Genomic DNA, 20,597 nt, shown 5'->3' with positions numbered 1-20,597 from the left:
CACTGTGGGTTGAAGCGAATGGATTTGATTGACTTTTGTTTTGAGGATCTTAACTCCTCAGCCTCTCACTAACTTTGTCCTACAGCGAATACAAAAGAGACTTCGATACCGACAAGACTAAAGACATGAAGTGGTCAGGCCATCTTGACACACACACACACACACACACACACACACACACACACACACACACACACACACACCGGCAACAAATGAGTGGTGTTAGCAGAGAGGTGGAGGGGGAAGTGCTGGCTGATAGTGCCCATGAGCAAGCAGTGTGGGAACTAACGAGCGCCCACACCCGCAATATCGCGTTTGTCCACCCTTGATATAAAGCTTATAATGTGCCTATAAAATCAGGGCCCCTTGAATTACATATGTAGTTGCCAGTTTTTATCTCTAAAGATGCCTCCTGCAGATGGGAGTGAAATGCTATTACACAGTTCTATATATTGTCCATGGCCACACAGCTTGGCAGTTTTAACATGAGCAACATGGACAGTGAAAACCTGTGTTAATAGGACAATATTAGTGCAGTGAGAGAGATATAGCTGCTGGTGTAGTGAACTTAGTCACATGACACTGAGGTATCTTTTACTGAATGAATGGCAATTGGCAACCAAAGGCTATATTAATTAAGACAGATTTAGTCAGATGGTTATGCGTTCATCCTATGCTAAGAACTTCTAATCTTAGGTTTGGGATACAATAGATTCATCCAAAGATGCCTAAGAGCTATGACACCCACTGGTTGCTATACACTTGTAAATTACAAGCTGGCAATTGGTAGCTTGGTATTATCAAGCAGTAGGCACACAAGGTACCATTAAGTTGGTATGCATGTGACATGACCAGCCCATGTGTATCAGCCACAGAAGAGTGAGGAGGAAGAGAAGGAGAAAGCACAAGTCCCACATCCTGCTGCAATTCTTTACAATTTAACATCATTCTGGAGAAATGTCTGTAAATTCTCCTACTTCTTTGTCCAGAAAACTATCAATATGGTCTTAATAAGACATATTAATCCCACTTTGGATCACAGTGTGTCTGTAAATCTGTGGTTATCACCAAGACTCACACAGATCTATATTAGTAGCAATCAATGCTAACCATTAGCCAATGAAAATCACTATTGTCTTATATTCTTTTATTTTAATCTTACTGAATATCCTTCATATAACAGCTCTTTTGTTCCGTAAACTGTCTCCATTTCTTATCTTACTGATGATCATGTACCCTAGTCTGATTATTACAAATTTCACTTCATGTTCCTGTTACATGCTCTCATTTTAACATTGTCTGGATTCCTGAAGCATAAACTGGAACAGACATATAGTAGGCCCAACAGATTACATCACTGTTTTCCAGTCGAACACCTCTGTTTTCAGTTATGCACATGACATTTAGAAGTAATATTTTCTTTTTATTTCTATGTGACTTTTATTCCTTCCACTTCCCCACTACTTTTTTACAATATTCACATCTGCTCACACCCAGGAATTAATTTCCTGATGGTCACAGTTTCCTGACAGCTGCAGCAAAAAAATTCCTTTCCTTTCATCAAACTCCATTCTGAATTCTTAGATAACTACTTTTGATGTCTGTACCTTGTCACAGCACTTTAATTTCTCTATTCCCCTACATCAAAAAGTCAACAACAAATGTCATTATATGCACAGTTTCTGACACATTGGTTCTAACATCCATTTACAACAACAATGGTTGGTGTGTAAGAGCTTATTTCCTGGTTATAAACCATATATTTACTCTGATATCTGTTCCTTCTTTCACATTTGAAGCATAAAACCATGCTATTCTTTAGGACAGATACATAACACCCACAAAGCAATTAAGAACTATTTGACCTTTATGAAATACACTAAAGCTGAAACAGCCTGCTGAGTTACTTCCATAATATAATACACATCAAATTATAGACTTAAATACAATCTTGTGCTTTAACAATACTGAGTGAAAATTTTCAGGCAATATTTCAAACAGTCTAACTAAACCATGAATGACTTGTCTTACTCTCCTCTTCTCAAATATACAGAACAACAGGTTAAGGCATTTGTACAAACTATAAAGGAATGGGAAAGGGTGTGGGGAGCACAAATATAAAGCACACATCAGCAAATAACATTAGAAAATGCAAGATGCAATATTTCTTAGTGTGTTATTGCCACCACAGGTAAGACAACAAGAATGTGAGACAAGTAGGTGTTTGAACTACTTAACCTTTGACACCTGACTGCTCACTTTTTCTTCATAGGCTTCATCTCTAAGCCAATACAATAGGTAAAAGGGTTTGAATCAGTGAAGACTGATGTGCTTGATGCCCTTTCTTTCAGTCACACTGTAATAACCTAAAACGCATGATATTTTGCGTTATGTGCAACTCAATCTTGCATCAACTCATGATAAAATCCTTCTAAGACATTGCACTGCTACAAAATCTCATAGCTGTTTCTTAAAAAAGACATAAAATTACTCACACACAAAACACTGTATTTAAATTTTAATACAAAGATCTACACATTTTCTTCTACAAAATGTTAGTAATTTTTTTGTTGTTGTGCCAGTGTTTGTTTGTTTGTTTGTGTGTGTGTGTGTGTGTGTGTGTGTGTGTGTGTGTGTGTGTGTGTGTGTGTGTGTGAGAGAGAGAGAGAGAGAGAGAGAGAGAGAGAGGAGAGAGAGAGAGAGAGAGAGAGAGAGCGACGGGGGGGGGGGGGGGGAGGAGGGAAAAAGAGAGTGGTGAGGAGGATGGAGAGGATAAAGAGAGAGCGGATGAGAGAGTTTCACATAAGCAAAAATGCATATGTTTATGTACATGCAGCTCCACATACATTTGTGATACTTAATAAATTATGAGACAGAATTGCTGGCCTGTACTTACTTTCAGGAAGCTAAATGTTTAGTACTGCCAGTCAATACATATCAAAGCAAACAAGATGACACTATCCAAGCTTTTGGAACTATTAGTTTTTTCCTCTGGTAGGAGAGAGGGATAGATTGGGAAGTTTAACAAGGTAGGTCACTCAGACCTCAGGATGAGAGGGGCCCACCTATAGCAAGGATGAGGGTAGACAAAGATGAAGTGGGAGAGTAGGAGGCCAAAGAGGTCAAAAATGGTATACTGATAAGAACTGTGAGCTTCACTCCAGAGATGATAAGGACAGAGTGAAAAGTAATAATAGATTAGGAAGAAGAGAAATGCATAGTGCAATTAGGGCCTAGGATATTAGGAAAAAAGAGAAGGAGTTGAGGAAGGAGAACAAAGCTGAAAAAAATAAAGTAATAAAGAAAACAAATAAGACATAATATATAAGAAAACAAAAATGAAAGAATAAAAAGTAAAATGAAAAAAGATTTTTTATTGGGGGGGGGGGGGGGGGGGGGCAGATGGATGTGTTATTGCAGATAAAACGATAATTAAATGGACACCCTCGCTGCAAACAGGCGTTTATATACTTCATTGGGGACATGTTGAACATGTGTGTCCCGACCGGGACTCGAACCTGGGATCTCCTGCTTACATGGCAAACGCTCTATCCATCTGAGCCACCGAGGGCACAGAGGATAGTATGCCTGCAGGGACTTATCCCTTGCACACTCCCCGTGAGACCCACATTCCCAACATGTCCACACCACTACAAGTGGTATATCAGGGTATATACGTGGACAAGGAAAAAAAATTCCCGGATTTTTCCCGGATTTCCCGGTTAAAAATACATTTTCTCCCGGATCAAAATACACTTTTTCCGTGTTAAGTGACAGTATACTCTTCCTCGGTACTGTAAAAGTCATCAATCCTTTAAATGTTTATGGTTTTATATACCAACGTAGAATTTCCAGGCACTTCAGAAAATGAAACTCAGGGGGAAAAACACGTTTTGAAAGACTTTTGGTGTGCAGCAACATGTACGCTGCATATTTTCGTATTACGAAGGTATAAATTTAAATTCCACCAAATAACGCATGTCACTTTCTGAAGCACTGCAACTGAGATTGCGATGCACTTTTGTAAGCATCATAGCTCATTCACGTGATCTCGCCAGCTGATGACAGCAATAGGACATGTGATGTAGTCAACCAATAGCAAGATCACTCTTAAGTAGTGCGAATACACAAATAAGAAAAGTTAATGGCTTAAATTAATATACACAGCATTCACATATAATATTGGTCTCGAAGATTAATAAGTTGGAAGAGAAGCCACTCTTGATCTTTCTTGCACGTGTTGTACTTTAAGATACACACACAAATGTGCCAGTAAAATTTTTAATAACGACGCAAATGTTTCATCTTCTGGGCTCGAAATACTTCTAAATGGTCGTCCTCAAAGAGTTGATTTTTAAATGAGAGTCAAACGCTTGGTGATTTAAGAAATTCATTGTACATTCTCGCACATAATTCAACTTGCATAAAAGGAAACCTGTTTTGAATGTAACGCTTTTCAAACTACCATTAGCAATATTTTCCCACGACCTGTTAGAAATAGGTTCGTTTCAGCAGTTGCAAGAAAGTGCCAGATAATGCGTCACGGCGCTTGTGCAGCTAGGATGACTCAATAAGCCCATATGTTCGTATGTGTAAAACATTAAAAGATCTTACATTATGTCATAAAAGAAACAAGCCATCAGAGGATACTTCAAGAGTGTCGGGATTTCGTGAACCATACTAAAGTGCATAATTCAGCTTAAAATACACATCCGCATGTAAATTTTCTTGGAGTACCAGTACTCATGTTTGGTTCTTTATTATAGCATAATTCCATACGTGCACTTCAAATGCAGCGAACAGTTGAAACTAGCCAATAGTGCGAAATTAAACACTTTGTTTCAAATAAATTGACTGCCTTAGTAGAAAGGATTAATAAAAGCTAAATCTCTTTAGCAAACCGCAAAAATAACTTCATTGTTCTGTAAGGTGATTACTGCTTGATTGTGGAAACAAAATCTGAAACTATTAACATATTTTAGCCTGCCGTAATTATACGAACATATTTTAATTCATTTGATAGGCCCCCCCCGCCACAAAAATCCCTTTTGTTATCATTTAACGTGAGGGTAATAAATGAAGAGGAACAACAAAATCACTGAACGTAAACACAGGTCACGTGGAGGGGACCCACCTCCCCACCACAACTCGGACTGCTCTGTGCATCAGCCCCGGATCTACGATATTTCCGAACCAGGGCAATATTAAGTAGTAGTGCCCAGTCACACTTGCGTAACCGGAAGTGGAGACGGTACTACTCATACGCGACTCAACTGCGCATGCGCAAGAGCCCGCCTGCAACTGCTCAAACGAATCTAATTTAAACAGTTGTCACGTCACGCTCATCGGAGGCAATTTGTTATAAAGCATTGCATAGTGTTCCTAAAGCCTTTGACACGCTTTACTGTTGGCAGACACTTGTATGAGCACTGTTTTGTTGTTGTATATGACACATTTCCTTTGCAACTTCAGTTTTATTTTCGTTTTTTTTTTTTTTTTTTTCCTCCCATTCATGTTTTGTTGCTGCAGTATCATTCTGCAGTTGTGGGATACAATAATATCCTTTGTTAGAGTATTGGTTCTTACCAGTCAAAATCACAAAAATTTAACTGAAAACTAAAACAAAGAAAAATTCCCTGAATTCTAAACAATTCCCGAGTTTTTCCCGGTTTTCTCCCAGATGGAAAAATTCCCGCGTTTTTCCCGGATCTCCCGGGTCGTATACACTCTGTATATAAATGCCTGTTTGCAGCAAGGGTGTCCATTTAATTACCATTTCATTCTAGCAAAAGCTGCATGGTCATCAACGGTAACTGTTCTTTCGGGAACAGATACTACCGTCATATATAGTTAAAATACGGCTTCCCAGCCATTGGCCTTCTTGTGCAAACGCACACACTATGCCTGAACTCGTACAGGACTTGGTAGATTACTCTGCCATGAGTAATGAGTATGATGGGCAAACATCTATTAGGCGCACTACGAATGTAGTGGTGTGGACATGTTGAGAATGTGGGTCTCACGGGGAGCGTGCAAGGGATAAGTCCCTGCAGGCGCACTATCCCCTGTGCCCTTGGAGGCTCAGATGGATAGAGCGTCTGCCCTGTAAGCAGGAGATCCCGGGTTCCAGTCCCAGTCAGAGCACACATTTTCAACATGTCCCCAATGAAGTATATAAACACCTGTTTGCAGCTAGGGTGTCCATTTAATTATCATTTCATTCTAGCAAAAGCTGCATGGTCATCAACAGTAACTGTTCTTTCGGGAAGAGATATTACCGTCATATATTGCAGATAAAGTCCAGGAGGGTGTTGAGATGCAAGGATATGTTGGAGAACAAGTTCCCATCTCCAGAGTTCAGTGAAACAAGTATAGGGTGGGAGGATTCAAATACCCATGTAGTATAGGAAGCACTGAGATCCCTCGAGTCATGCTGCAGAGCATGCTCAGCACCTTGGTAACCAATCAGAAAGTTCTTGTATGGCCATTCATGTGCTCAGTGAGTTTAGTAGTGGTCATGCCTATACATAACACTGCACAGTTGACACAAGTTAGCTGATAGACAACATATGTAGTTTCACAAGTTACTCTGCCTTTGATATTGTAGGATTTATCATTTGTGGGGCAAGAGAAGGTGGTAGCAGGTGAGTGCATGGGGCAGATTTTACAGAGGAGACAATTGCAAGGGTAGGTATCTTTGGGTATTTATAATGTTTTGGGAATATCATATGGTTTGACTAGGCTGTTACAGAGTTTAGGAGGGCAGTGGATGGTTTGGGGAGAATATGAAAGAGAGAAGATCTCATTTCAGAATTTAACTTGACAAAGTTATAGGATTGACAGAGTAAAGTATTAAGTCATTCAAGGCCTGGAAGGTACTAAGTGACAAACAAGATGCGTCCAAGTTTTTTGGTTGTGGGTAATTGTATTAGTCGGAGGGAGAGAGGAGAATGTTGCAGAGGGAATTTGTTTGTGAATGGTATCTGAGGCATAACTGTAGTGAAGGAAAGCCTGAGAAGTAATTGCTGTTGGTGTAGATGGATTTATTGGTGGGGCAGACACATTTGCTGCAAATGTCTAGGCTGTAGGGAAATGACCATTTGCTGTGGAAGGAGGAGCGACTGAAGTTTGAAATGGTGGAGGTCAAAGTTAAGGAAGGTGGCTTTGGAAAAGTATTAGGTGAATTCAAGCTGTAGAAATAATTAAGTTTTTGCAGGATGCAGAGGAGTTCTTCCTCACTACATACAGACCACAAAGCTGTCATCAATAACTCTGAACCAAGTTAAGGAGCCAAGTTTCTGGGTGTTGGGGAATGGCTCAAGAAAAGATTGGCTTAGGAAGGGCAATCCTGCTTCCCACAGCAGTCCCTGATTTGTTTGTACATTTGCCACTCAAAAGTGAAATAGCTATGGATAATGACAAAATTGGCTTGGGTGACAATAAGATGATTTTCAGGTGGTTATTGGGAAAAGTAGTGTTCTAGGGCTGTGCATGTTGGAGGTTTGTGGAAAGTGAGGTCACATCGATGGTGACAATGAGGTACCAGGTGCCAGATGAATGGGAATGGATTTGAGACATTCCACGAAGTGACTGTTGTCTTTACGTAGGACAGGAGGCTCTGTGTGGTGAGTTAGGGGTGCTGGTCAACCCAGGACTGAGATGAGTTTGGTGGAAGGTTATGAGGCCAGCTACTTTGGGACAGCCAGGATGGTTGTTTTCGTGTATTTTGGGAAGTAGGTAGAAAGTGAGGGTTCATGGATCAGAAAAGGTAAGGAGTTCTATGGAAGTAGTTTAAGTCATTGTGTGGGGGCTAAGGTTTCAGTATTTTCTCTATCCTAGTCTGGATGGAAGGGGAATGGGACTATCATTAACAGTTTTGTATGATGAGGTGTCCAAGAGCTGATAATGTCCCTCTGCCACATAGTCCTCACACTCACGTACTACAGCAATGGAGGCTTTGTCCAGAGGGAAAAGTTGATGGAGCAGCATGCCTTCAGGACACGGATAGTTCAGGAGTCAGCTTGAGTGAGGTTTGAGATTTTGGTGGTATTTTTCAGGAAGGATTAAGAGGCAGTGCTGGAAGTGAGAAATTATGGTTTTGGGCAAGAGGAGAAGGATCACTCTTGGATGTGAGACAGGGCCTGTCTAGCCAGAATTCAATGCTCACTCTGTTCATTGTTAGTTTGGAGTGGGTGATGAAGTGGTATTGCCAGGTAAGGTTAGGGGTTCTTCAACTAGGGCAGTGTGTTTGAATTTTGTTGTGGGACTGAAAGTTAGGGCTCTGAAAAGAATGGATGTTTCAAGATCAGGGAGTGATCAGGATAAGAGATAAAGGACTGAATGGACATCAGGGTTATGAGGTGTTGATGATTGATAACAGTTACGGTTGGGGGTTGTGGGAGATGTGTTGGGACTGGGATGTGGGCTTGTTGGCTAGGACGGGGGATGTTGTTGGCAGTGTTGTGGATGGTAGTTGTGGAAGCAGGGGAAAGAGAAACCTTTGCTGAAATATTTGATCAACAGACTGGATAGCTTCTTTAAGTAGCATGAGGCATTTTGCTCATCTTTATTCCTGGCTTCAAGAAGATCTGCACTGAGTATGTTAGCACAACCAGGTGGAGGATTTGAAAGAGAGGCAGCAGTTGTTGGGAATAGTGGTTGGCAGAGGCAATATCTTGATCAGGGATAAGGTGCATAAGGAATAAGGATTGATCAATCTGGAATTTAATGAGGTTTGGTAGAACGATGGGTTGCAGCCACAGATGGGGACTTTTAATGCAAGGTCTTTGGGAGCAATGCCAAAGGTTCTCACTCAGTTCTTGCTATCTTTGGAGTGAAGTTGGCACAATGCTTACAGCCTCTAACCTCCTACTCTCTTTAACGCTTCCCCCTTCATCTTTTGTCTAGCCCTATCTTCACTAAAGGTGGTCACTCTCATCCTGGGGTCTAAGTGACCTGCCCTTCCTTTTTAAACTTTCCTAACCTCTCCCTCCCTCTTACCCGAGGAAGGAATTAACAGTTCCGAAAACTGGGATAGTGTTGTCACTTTGACTTTTATTTCTGCCTACAGTCAGTATTTAAAACTCTGTCTCCTAAAGGTAAGAATTGGTTAGCACATCTGGCTCATAATTTATCTGTGATAGTTATGCAGTTAAATAAATTTACCTTAGGACCAAGTAATCCTGGCTGGTCTGTAAGTATCAAGCCGAGTTCCTTTAAAGTTGTACGCAGAAACTTCCTTCTTTCTTGGTGTCGGTGTGCCCTGCATCACAACATTTTTATGTGAGGAAATAAAGTAATAATTTATTCCTATAAAATGTAAACCTACATATCAGAATGACAGCAGATTAAAACAACAGATGGATAACCCATTTAACAAAGCCTATAGTGAAATTAAAGTACATATATGAAACAATACTAAAGTACAATGATAATGGGTAAAGGCTATTTTAATGCACTACTATACAATATAAATTACATAACCATACAATAAGTTTAGATTTCAGTCTAGACAATTCACAAATTTTAAAATGCTTGCCCTGCAAATCCCATTATCAATTAAAATAGAGGGCATGTACCCAAATAAGTTTGGTTCTGTCCTCCATAAAATCTATTTCATTAAAATGGAGCATACGGAAATGTATATTCTACATACATGACCAGCAAATGGCTACTTTTGCCGGTGTAGAAAGCTATGCTTCAGAGAGCATTTCCTTATACTGATACAAGTCAGTGCCACTGCATCCCAAATCTGTGGCTGGAAGGAAGGAAGAATCAGGTTTAATGTCCCATTGATGACAACATCTATAGAGACAGACCATAAGCTCAGATTTGAGACTTTTGGGGAAGGAAATAAGCCATGTCCTTGCTCCTGTCTTCCAGTCACAGATATATATGCGGCCTGTTTCCATACAAGGCACTGACCTCTGAAACACAGCTTTTTACACAGGCCAGAGCACCCACTTGCTTTTTGTGAATGTGGAATATGCACTTCAGCATACCACATCTTAACAGAACACATTTTAGATTCTGATGAGAAGGCAGAACCAATCTTATTTGGGTATGTGCCTTCTATTTTAGCTGATGATAAGACATGTGTAATATGTATTTTAAAATTTATGATCTCTATGCATTTATCAGCTTGTTTACTAGTACAGCTCTTATTGTCTGTATTAAGCAATTTTTTGAGCAACTGTCTGATTTATAAGAACTTGCAAGCCTCTCCAATGTTTAGTGTATTTAAAATGATGACAGTTTGTCAAAGGTTCCATCATTTATTTTAATATCAATAAGTACACTGCATGTCATGCATAAAATGATTTGTTATTACTAAGTAGCACAGCAAGTATGGCCATATCTTTACAGGTAGGCTAAAGCACATGGACTTGTTTATTTGGCATGGCGTGAATAATCTCTAATGGATCAAATGAGCCACTGGGAGAATTTTTGTTAAAAACCGAAAATTGAAACAATGGTAAGTCCAGATTGGAATATCAACAATTATGAAAAAGATAAGATTGCTATTCACCATAAAGACAACACATGGAGTTGAAGACAGGCACAACCTACGATGACCTACTGTCCCCACACCCACCACCAAACAGTCTCTGCCCGCTCTGTCCTATCACCTTCTCCCAATTCAAATTTCCTCACCCTCATTATGCACTACTCTCTGCCAGCGAACCCACCAGTCTTTGCCCCTGGCAGCCTTATTCTGCCGTATTCTAGTCACAGCACACTCCACCAGAGATATCTCTTCTCTACCCCAACTGCGCCTTGCTATCCCTCCCCCTTCCCTGCCCCATTACAGATAGCTGCTTTTGCTCAACGCAACACTTGCAGTCTGGTCATGGTGATTGGAGACAGCACTCATGTGTAATTAAGGTGTGCATGCTTGTGTTCATCTGTGTGTGTTTTTCTTTCTTTTCTGACGAAGGCTTTTTCCGAAAACTTAAGATTCCACATTCTCACAAGTGGCTAGGGAAATGAATATCAATTCAAACAAAGACTAGCCCTAACTAGAACGCACTTTTTGCCCAAACAGTCATACCCCACTGGTACACCTTGAAACTGACTCATCCCCCCTCCCCTCCCCGATTACACTTAATAAAGAGGAGCTTTTACCAACATCTTAATCCAAACGGTTACGCAAAATCACTGTTCTCTGTGACATAACAATACACTGCCATGCCACAATGTATGGTGGTTCCTAAAACATTTACAGATCCTACAGTTACAAGAAATGTTGGAGCTGATCAGTTCTATAGCCCAGGAACCCCATGTTCACAAAATCCATACCCATCCAAAACTTGTTGAGTTCCCTGCAATGATCACCATTTGGCATGACCCAGGGAACACATATAATTAAAGAAAAGCATTTTTTCAGTACTAATCATTTTATGTTTTCTCTAAAGATTCCCTTTGAAAATTTACACACTTTTGCAAGCATTCAAATCAATTTTTGAAACATTTTTTCACTCCGATGTTAGTACCCAAAAACATGGTTATCAAAGGATACAATGACTTCTTGAGGTGCATTTTTTGTTTGCCATAAGAGAATGAAAAGAATGAGTTAAGTGACACATCAGGTGAATATGAGCATCATTGCTCATATTCACCTGATGTGTCACTTAACTCATTCTTTTCATTCCCTTATGTCAAACAAAAAATGCACCTCAATGGCAACTTTTCCCCATCAAACAATAAATTGTTTGACATGCCATAGTTTTTTCCGATTTCAATGATGACTTTTGCCAAACAAATTTTATACCATTCAGCATTAACTATTCTTCAATTCCCTAAAGCTATGGTCATGACATGTGCCTTTGTAAGCAAAGAAACAAGTTATAATTTTCTTGGAACTGCTTCACAAACAAATCACTTTTATTGGTTTCAGTTTATCTTGAAACACCCAAACTGCTGATTACTGCTTATTCTCCAATTCTTATGAATAGAGCAAGGTTTCATCTCCTATTGCTATATTGTTCACATATTTTGCATTTCCTAAGAAGATTTTTTTGAATATTTCCTAACACTAAATGACATGAGCATATTTCAAGATTCATTTAGATTGTATGGCATTCAATTTCACTTAAACTGTGTGGAATTCATCAGGGACAGCTCTTTTTCACAGCTAAATGTTCATGCAAATGTATTGCAGTCTTCAGTATGTCTAAGGATACCTTTTTCACATCAATTATGCTGCATTCAGCATCAATGTCTTCTGGAACAACAACCAATTTTTGTTGGCCTTCACACAATTCATTACTGATGAAAGCAAGGCCACAACAAAATTCTGAAAGTCAGTTGGAAACTGTCTTTTCTTAAGGTGATTGATTACACTGTTCTACATACAAAAAGAACTTTTTTTTATATTTTTGAGAGAAATGCTGTGATTCTTATAGTATTTTCCCATGGTAGGTATGTCTTTGTGGAACCTTTCTCAGTGTTTATTTGATACATCACTGCAACTCTCTAAGAAGAAGTCAATGTAAGAGTACAGGAAATGCACTTTCAAAGACATGTTGCAGCCAAGATCCTGACAAGTGTTGGTCACTTGATTCACTTCCTTGTTATTTGCAGCTCATCTTCTTCTAAGGAAGTTTTCTGATACTTCATTGAACTTGAACTTATCCCGAGGATTGGGCTGGGTTATTTTGGGGAGGAGACCAGACAGTGAGGTCATCGGTCTCATCAGATTAGGGAAGGATACAGAAGGAAGTCAGTGGTGCCCTTTCAAATGAACCATCCCAGCATTTGCCTGGAGCGATTTAGGGAAATCACAGAAAACCTAAATCAGGATGGCCGGACATGGGATTGAAGCATCATCCTCCCAAATGCGGATTCTTCATTGAAACAGTGCTATGCTTGCAATTCTTCATCAGTCGGGCATGTCTCAAAATTTTGATCTAGCTGAAGCTCCCTGATCTGAGAGCCCACAAATACAGTTTTTATTATTGCTGAGGCCAGATGAGGAAATTTTTCAGCAAAGTATGCAAACCCACTGCCAGTTTGATCCCTCACCTTTAAAAATCGTTTAATTAATCTGATTTTAATGTGAAGAGGTGGAAGAACAATAGCTTTATGAGCTACCCAATTTTGACACTGAACATTTTCTTCACCCACTTCCCAATTTCATGCGGGCCATTTCTTTTTTAGAATTCTCTCTAAATTTCAGGTGAAAGTGGTTTTCTGCCCACCATCTAAGACTGCAGACCTTCTGGGATCAGAGATGGACAACTTGTCAGTGCAGACAGGTGGAATTTACAAAATACCTTGCCAATGTGGCATGGTTTATGTAAGCCAGACCAAGCGTACTGTGGAGAAACATTGTACTAAACATCAGCACCGCACTCACCTTTTGCAGTCAAGCATTCAATGGAATATGATAAAACAATAATTCTGGCCACAGTAACATCTTTTTTGGATTCCATTATTCAGAAATGCATGGAAATATGCCTGAAAGAAAATCTGATGAAGCATGACAGCAGCTACAAGTTGGATAGTACAGAGAAGACTATTATATCCACGATCTGCTTTAATCAAAGACAACAGAGAGCACAGATGACCACAGTGAGTGGCAACCCTGAGTCAGTTGAGTTCCACAATCCTGCCAGTAAGGATGCTGCCTCCCAAGTAGTTTGGTCAGTCTGCCACCACGATCTTAATGCATGTGCAGAATACTCACAAGCACAATAATAAATTGTGTTGCGGGGGGGGGGGGGGGGGGGGGGGTGTACGTCTTTATGTGTCTTCAGTGACTAACCTTAGGATGAGTGGCAGATGCCCAACCGAAATATCATGGAATGTATTTCATGACAACTGGCTTCAAGCCCAAAATTTCTTTGAACATATTTTATATGGGTATCTTATACTGCAATAGTTATAGCAATATTATTTTGCTCCTTTGTGTGTAATGCAAACTGAGAAAAAAATATTTACAGTAAAAATTAAGACCAAAAAAGCAAAATAGTGAGGGAACTGAATGCTGTCTATATACACCATCTTTAAGTACACCCAATTACAATTTGCTAATTGTAAGTCCCTAAAATTCAGAAGTATACAAAAATGACACTTTTAAGTATAATTCAAACTCATGTACCTGATCCTGCCATCTTGATTCAATTTTCAAGATTTTCCAGAATGCTGAGGTGGTTCCTCCTAACAGGCTTTGGTAAAGTCTTTCCCATTCCTTGTCCATTATTATTATTATTATTATTATTATTAAAAGCAAAATTGGATAAATTCTTAAATTCTGTGTCATTATAAGATTACTAGCATTCTTTTCATTGTTATTTTCACTTGGTATTTAAATAATTCAACATTCACGTTATGACTGTAATAAGTTGTGGATATGATGCAACTTCATCTAAGACTACATGTAATTGACATTACCCCACTTAAATAAACATAAACGAAGATTTTACAGTGGTCTAAGGTGCACAAGAGATTTTGTTACAATGTACCCAAAAGGTAAGACTAGACCAGCTCACACTTTTAATGCCCAGAATGAAACTGTTCACTGCATTAACAATGACAGGTTTGCTCACTCTCAAATCCACATATAGTTTTAGGTGGTTCACCACACCAGTATAGGTATATTTTGCCTGGTTTACCAAATAAACTAGCACACCCTTCAACGCCTTCTCTGATTACCAAAACTAATGCATGTTAAAACAATAATTTGTATGAGGAAAGTTATACAGACAAAGAAATGTGTACCACATAGAGAGATACAGAAATATTCATCACTGCGAAGCAATATTTATTGACTCACAGAAAGTCTCCTATTTAGTTCCACTTCATTAGATAAAACATCCACTAATGGAATATCAGAACAGGTTGCAATTGAATTGAAACAAATATATCTTTCTTAATGGGAAGACATTATAAGAAGTGTGACTGGCCTATTACTGTTCAGTACATGATATATATCGCCCGGCAGACAATGTTAGCAGTTCTTTGAGGCTGTTGGAAATAATGCAGTTGTATACAGTAAGGTCAAGTCATTTGAAATTTGTTGTAAAATGTGTGAATGTTTATAAATAATCAGTGCTGATATGAAATTTGACACCTGACTTTCAACATTAAACAAATGTAATATAATGTGGGAAAATTTTAAGGAAATGTAATTTACTCCTGACAGAGTTTGATTGAAAACCCTTGTTTGAACAATTCTTAAGTATTGCTCATTATCCTGGGACCCAAAGAAAGAAAGAAAGAAAAAGAAAGTAAGAGAGAGAGGTGCACAGTTCTTCACGGATTTGTGGAACCTGCATAAAAAAGTCACAGAAGTGCTCAACAAACTGTAATGGGAGACAGTGTAAAGAAGCCACTGTGCATCATGGAGAACCTTATTCTCAGAATTCCAACAGTTCTTGTTCCAATATGAGTCAAGAAGTATACTATTATCTCCAACACATATCTGGCATAATGATCATGATGGTAAACTTAGAGAAATTGCGGTTTACATAAGAAGTGCTGACAATTAGTCTATGAACTTCCATCATGCTGGAATAATTGTAGGTCAGAAACTTCTGTTAATCAGTACAACGAAAAACCAGCCAGAGTTGCAAATTTCACTTTTTTTATTCACTTGATGACTACTTTTGGGTTGGGACCCATTTTTAGATCATCATAACAGATAGTCAAATTTTTATTTCTGAAAATGCAAAAACCATGTCAAAAATGTGAATACGAACAGTTACAGTGCATAGTTATCTATATGTGCTGCAACTGTTCATTTGCACAATTTTGACACGTTTTTTGCATTTTTGGACATACCAATTTGACTATCTGTTACAGTGATTTGAAAATGGGTTCCAGTCCAAAACTAGTAATTTAGTGAATAAAAAAAAGTGAAATTTGCAACTTTGGCTGGTTTTTCATTGTACTGACGATTATTCTTCCTGCACATCATTTGCAATTGAACAGAAATGGAGCAAAATGGTTTTGGTGCACTATTTAATGTCCGCCACACACCATACAGTACAGATGAGGAAATCAGCTGTGCCCTTTCTAAAGAAACCATCCCTACATCAAAAACTGAGTAGGACAGCTCTCCAACAGCTTCTGTGAAACTGCAAATAACCACTTGTCATAGACAACACCCCAGTTTGCTACCAGCAGTTATAAATGAAAATTCTTTAAAATATCAATTACTCACACAAGAAAAACATTATTACATCACTCAAACAAAAATTGTCAACAACAAGAGATTCAGTCTCACCACTGATGGTCCATGTAATGTTCAACAATTTCACGATTTCTGCCAGTAGAATACTTCACACTAATTCAGCAGGTTACAGTCAATCAAATTTATGGGAAGAATATTAAGGAAGTGTAATTTACTCACGAAGGAGATGAATTACAAAATCCTTATTTGATCCAGCCTTGAGAATATGTCAGTGGCCTAGACCCCCACATAGCTTTAAACATGCTGTATGCATTCACATATGAATAAGACTGTCTTGAAATTTATCTGACAGGAAATGTTTAATAGCAGTAAAGAATGGAAAGTGAGTAAACCCCAAATTTGAGTACTAAAATAAGAAATTACAGTAGCAAAGTTACCAACAGCTATGTAATACTGTTACCAACTCATAACTTCAATGATATGAAAAACAACAATTGTTTAATAAGTGCCATCAAAACACATTTAAGTGACTTATGAAACTCACGCTTTCTGGACAGCTTGATTATAGCACTCTTTTACTTCTGATATTTTCTTCCCATATCCTTTAAGAGTGTCAAAATAGCTCTGAATGTAGGAATGAATGTACAAAACCTCATCTCGGAATAAAGCTATTACCCAGCTTGACTCCAGAGCACTCAGCCATAGCTTATTTGCCTTTTCTTGGTTGAGGGCTGAATGGCATAACATGAAGCCAACTGAAAAAAAAGCAGTACATTACTGAAAAATATAAATTTCAAGTGTGTATTATAAACTAATAACTTTAACCTGATAATATACAGCAGATTTCTGTTTCATGATACACATTATATTCTTTTTCTACAGAAATTTAAAGGTATACTTCCCAGTACTTTACATAGAAAACAAAAGTTTTGAACCACACTGCCAACATAAGAACTATATTTATATTTACAGTTGGCGGCAACTTCAATCTATGCTCGAGATATTGGCAAAAATACATGTTAAAAGTCAGTGGTAGGCATCAAATATCACCCAAAATTGTACTAAATGCCTTCTCAAAAATTATTTTGAATAATTAGTTCAGGTGCAAACTCAAGTGTAAATGGTTGTGAAAACATACTTGACCCCTTAGCAATACATAATCATGAGATTTATAGATGGCTCTTGACACTGTTCCTCACAAGCAACTTCTAATCAAACTGCATGTCTCTGGAACATCATTTCAGTTGTGCAAGTGGATTCATGATTTCCTGTCAGAAAGGTCACAGTTTGCAGTAACTGACGGAAAGTTGCAGAGTAAAACAGATGTGATACCTGGTGTTCCCCAAGGAAGTGTTACAGGCTCCCTGCTGTTCCTAATCCATATAAATGATTTAGGAGACAATCTGAGCAGCCCTCTTATATTGTTTACAGATGATGCTGTTATCTACCATCTAGTAGTCACCAGAAGATCAAAACCAATTGCAAAATGATTTAGATAAGATATCTGCATCATGCAAAAAGTGGAAATTGAATCTAAAAAATAGGAAGTGTGAAGTCACCCATATGATTACTGAAAAGAATTTGTTAAATTTTGAGTGCATGATAAATCACACAAATCTAAAGGCTGTCAATTAACTAAATACTTAGGCTTTATAATCACAAACAACTTAAATTGGAGCGATCACGCAGAAAATGGAGTGGGGAAAGTGAACCAAAGAAGGTGTTTTATTGGCAGAACATATAGATGATAGAACAGCTCTATTAACAAGACTGCCTGCACTATGTTTGTCTGTCATCTTCTGGAGTACTGCTGCATGGTATGTGGTCCTTACCAGACAGGATTGTAACAGACATCAAAAAAATTCAGAGGACGACAGCTCATTTTGCAGAGTAGCCATGTAGATGTAGCTGTATTTAATTATATGTAGAAAATGAACCTCCATCCATTTCAAGTGACAGATCCAGATGAATTTTATCTTGTAGCTCTCAACCTAGTTGGATCCTGCTTGTAGCAGTATACAGCAATTCTGATTGTTTTTACCTCTACAAGCATTTCATTAACCCACCCGCTCAATTCCATTATACAAATTAGTAAAGTAGGTAAACTCAACATAAGTGATTATTTTTATACGTATTGTTTATACACATACAGGGTAGATCAAAAGATGCATAAATACTTTGATAAAAATAAGCTTACATATTATCATCAGTATTACAATGGCTCAAATTTAAATAATTACAATAAGTGTTGAAATTGCAAAGCACCCGCCCTCAAACACTTCTGAGCATGATGCCGTACATTCAAGGACACATCTGTAGTAGCTACAGGAATTGCCTGACAAGCTGTTTCAATTTCATGGCGCAATTCTGCAAGAGTGTGTGGCTTCCTGATGTACACTACATTCTTGAGGGTACTCCACAAGCAAAATTCTAATGGTGTCAAACCAGGAGAATACGCGGGGAACTCAACGAGAACCCTTCATCCAATACAATGACCCAGTGCATTGTTATTCAGCTAAGCATGCACGTCCCTTTGAAAGTGGGCTGGATCGTCATCCTGTTGTAAGAAAAAACGTTTACCAGCAAACAAAGCACGAATGGATTGTAAAATTAGTGAGTCCAGCATCTTCAGGTAACTTCTACCAGTACCATACCTACAAAAAAGAAAGGTTCAATCAGTCCCCTTAAGGATAACTCCTGGAACACTGGCCGCTCGCTTGACATAAACATGTGGATTTCGTGGGCCCCAGTACTCAAAGTTATTCCCGTTTGCGTGCTGTTTAATTTAAACTGTGCCTCATCAGACCACACCACTTTGGAAACAAAATTAACGTCACATTCAACCTACACAAGGAACCATTTAAAAAACTAATTACTTCTATCTTGTTCATCCTCAGTCAATGCATGTAACAACTGCAGGATGTAAACCCTAAATTTTAATCTGTGCTAAATATGACTTACGCTTGCCCTACTCATGCCTGCTTCATGTGCACATTGTGGTGCCGATTTTTGTGCAAAGTGTGTGAATGTCCTTCACCTGCTGCTGTGCGTGGCTGGCCTGATCTTCCCTTATGCATATCTATAATTGTTCCAGGAGTTTCAGATTTATCATGAAGTGAGCAATACTTATGTGTGTTGGTAGTTCAGTTCCATATTCTTGCCTCTAATGTCATCGTGCTTCACAGATGCTCTCGAACTTCCGATACCATTTGAGAATGCTATTTCGCTGCTTGAATATCAGTTGTGTTTGTACTGTGGCCTCACTGTGTACACTGACACTGACGCATCACAACACTACAGCCATCTGTTGCTCAACCACTGTACTACCTGTTCAACCCATGTCGATTGTGATTTCAAAGCATATGGTTTGAATAGCCAGTCTTAAAAGTGTGTATTTTTTTTATCTTGTAAATAAACTCAAACAAAATTTTAAAGTTACTGATAATACACAGAAAGTCACTTTCAAACATTTCTCCTTATATCGGCAGCATCTATCACACAAAAATAGTTTCAGCTGGTTTTTACAATTATTTTCAGTATCTTTCAGTACATTTAATTCACATTGGAAGTGGTCAAACATCATCACAGCAGTCTAATTTACTCCTTCCTGCTGACTGAATGTACAAGGCAGGCAATACCTAAGGGCCAAGATTAAGGTTGAACACCTAATTGGAAAATATATTGCTGATCACAAATGGTCGGCTACAAACCCTGTTTCACAGTTCATATCTGCACCTTACTCATCCTAACTTCAATTTTTCTTTATAATTTTAGTTTGCTTTATAATTCTGTACGTCTATCCTCCCACATAGAACTCTCTCATCAAGTCTCCCTCTATTCCAGCCTGCTCCATCCCTCCTCCCCCCCCCCCCCCCTCCTCCTCTGAATTTCCATCTCTTACAACACCACCATATAATACAAAATAAAACATATGCCTGCACCAGGGCAGGCTTTCTCTGGTGTCACACACCTATCACCTCTCCTCGGTGCCCCCCCCCCCCCCCAATCTCTCTCTCTCTCTCTCTCTCTTTCCCCTTGTCTCTTCCTTGTTCACATCATCTGCACCAAATAACACAACCCTTCCCTTCTGAAGGACCACTACAGCAGGACTATGTAGCCTTGCATACACGTGCTATCTCTATGCTCTCGGGATGATTTCTACCTTTTTTGGCTGTAATATGAAGTCCGATTTCTTATTTGTGTGTCTATCTACTGCTCAACACCTCCAAAATACAGTGAGTGGTTTCTCTACTCCTTTCATTGTTTATGTTTCACCTAGGATTTTATAATATTATATTACTCATTTCTGAGCCAGCCATGGTTACTGGCACTTACTTTCATTTGGAGTGTTATATTTATAATTGATACTGTTGTTTAACAATTTTAAGTGGTTGTTGATGACAAGTTTTAAAAATAAGAAATCCCTTGTGATGATGTTTTCAGTTTTCCAAGTTGTTATCTA

At 38.7% G+C, this 20,597-nt stretch overlaps 1 protein-coding gene across 1 annotated transcript in view; it reads right to left on the bottom strand.

Moving 5' to 3' along the window:
- Positions 1-2,246: 2,246 nt before the first annotated feature.
- LOC126436887 (membrane-associated protein Hem-like) overlaps positions 2,247-20,597 on the bottom strand; it is a 41,847-nt gene continuing 23,496 nt past the window's right edge. The window contains exons 5-7 of the mRNA XM_050090477.1: positions 16,680-16,890; positions 9,166-9,262; positions 2,247-2,366 (exon numbers count right to left, since the gene is read on the bottom strand). Of these exons, the coding sequence (XP_049946434.1) occupies positions 2,352-2,366; positions 9,166-9,262; positions 16,680-16,890 (323 nt within the window). The 3' untranslated portion in view covers positions 2,247-2,351. The remainder of the gene's footprint in view (positions 2,367-9,165; positions 9,263-16,679; positions 16,891-20,597) is intronic.

Source organism: Schistocerca serialis, unplaced genomic scaffold, assembly GCF_023864345.2.
Source record: "Schistocerca serialis cubense isolate TAMUIC-IGC-003099 unplaced genomic scaffold, iqSchSeri2.2 HiC_scaffold_1251, whole genome shotgun sequence".
In the NCBI taxonomy this organism is placed as follows: Eukaryota; Metazoa; Arthropoda; class Insecta; order Orthoptera; family Acrididae; genus Schistocerca; species Schistocerca serialis.
The sequence above is the reverse complement of the archived record's forward strand: the minus strand, read 5'-3'. Positions and strand labels throughout refer to the sequence as shown.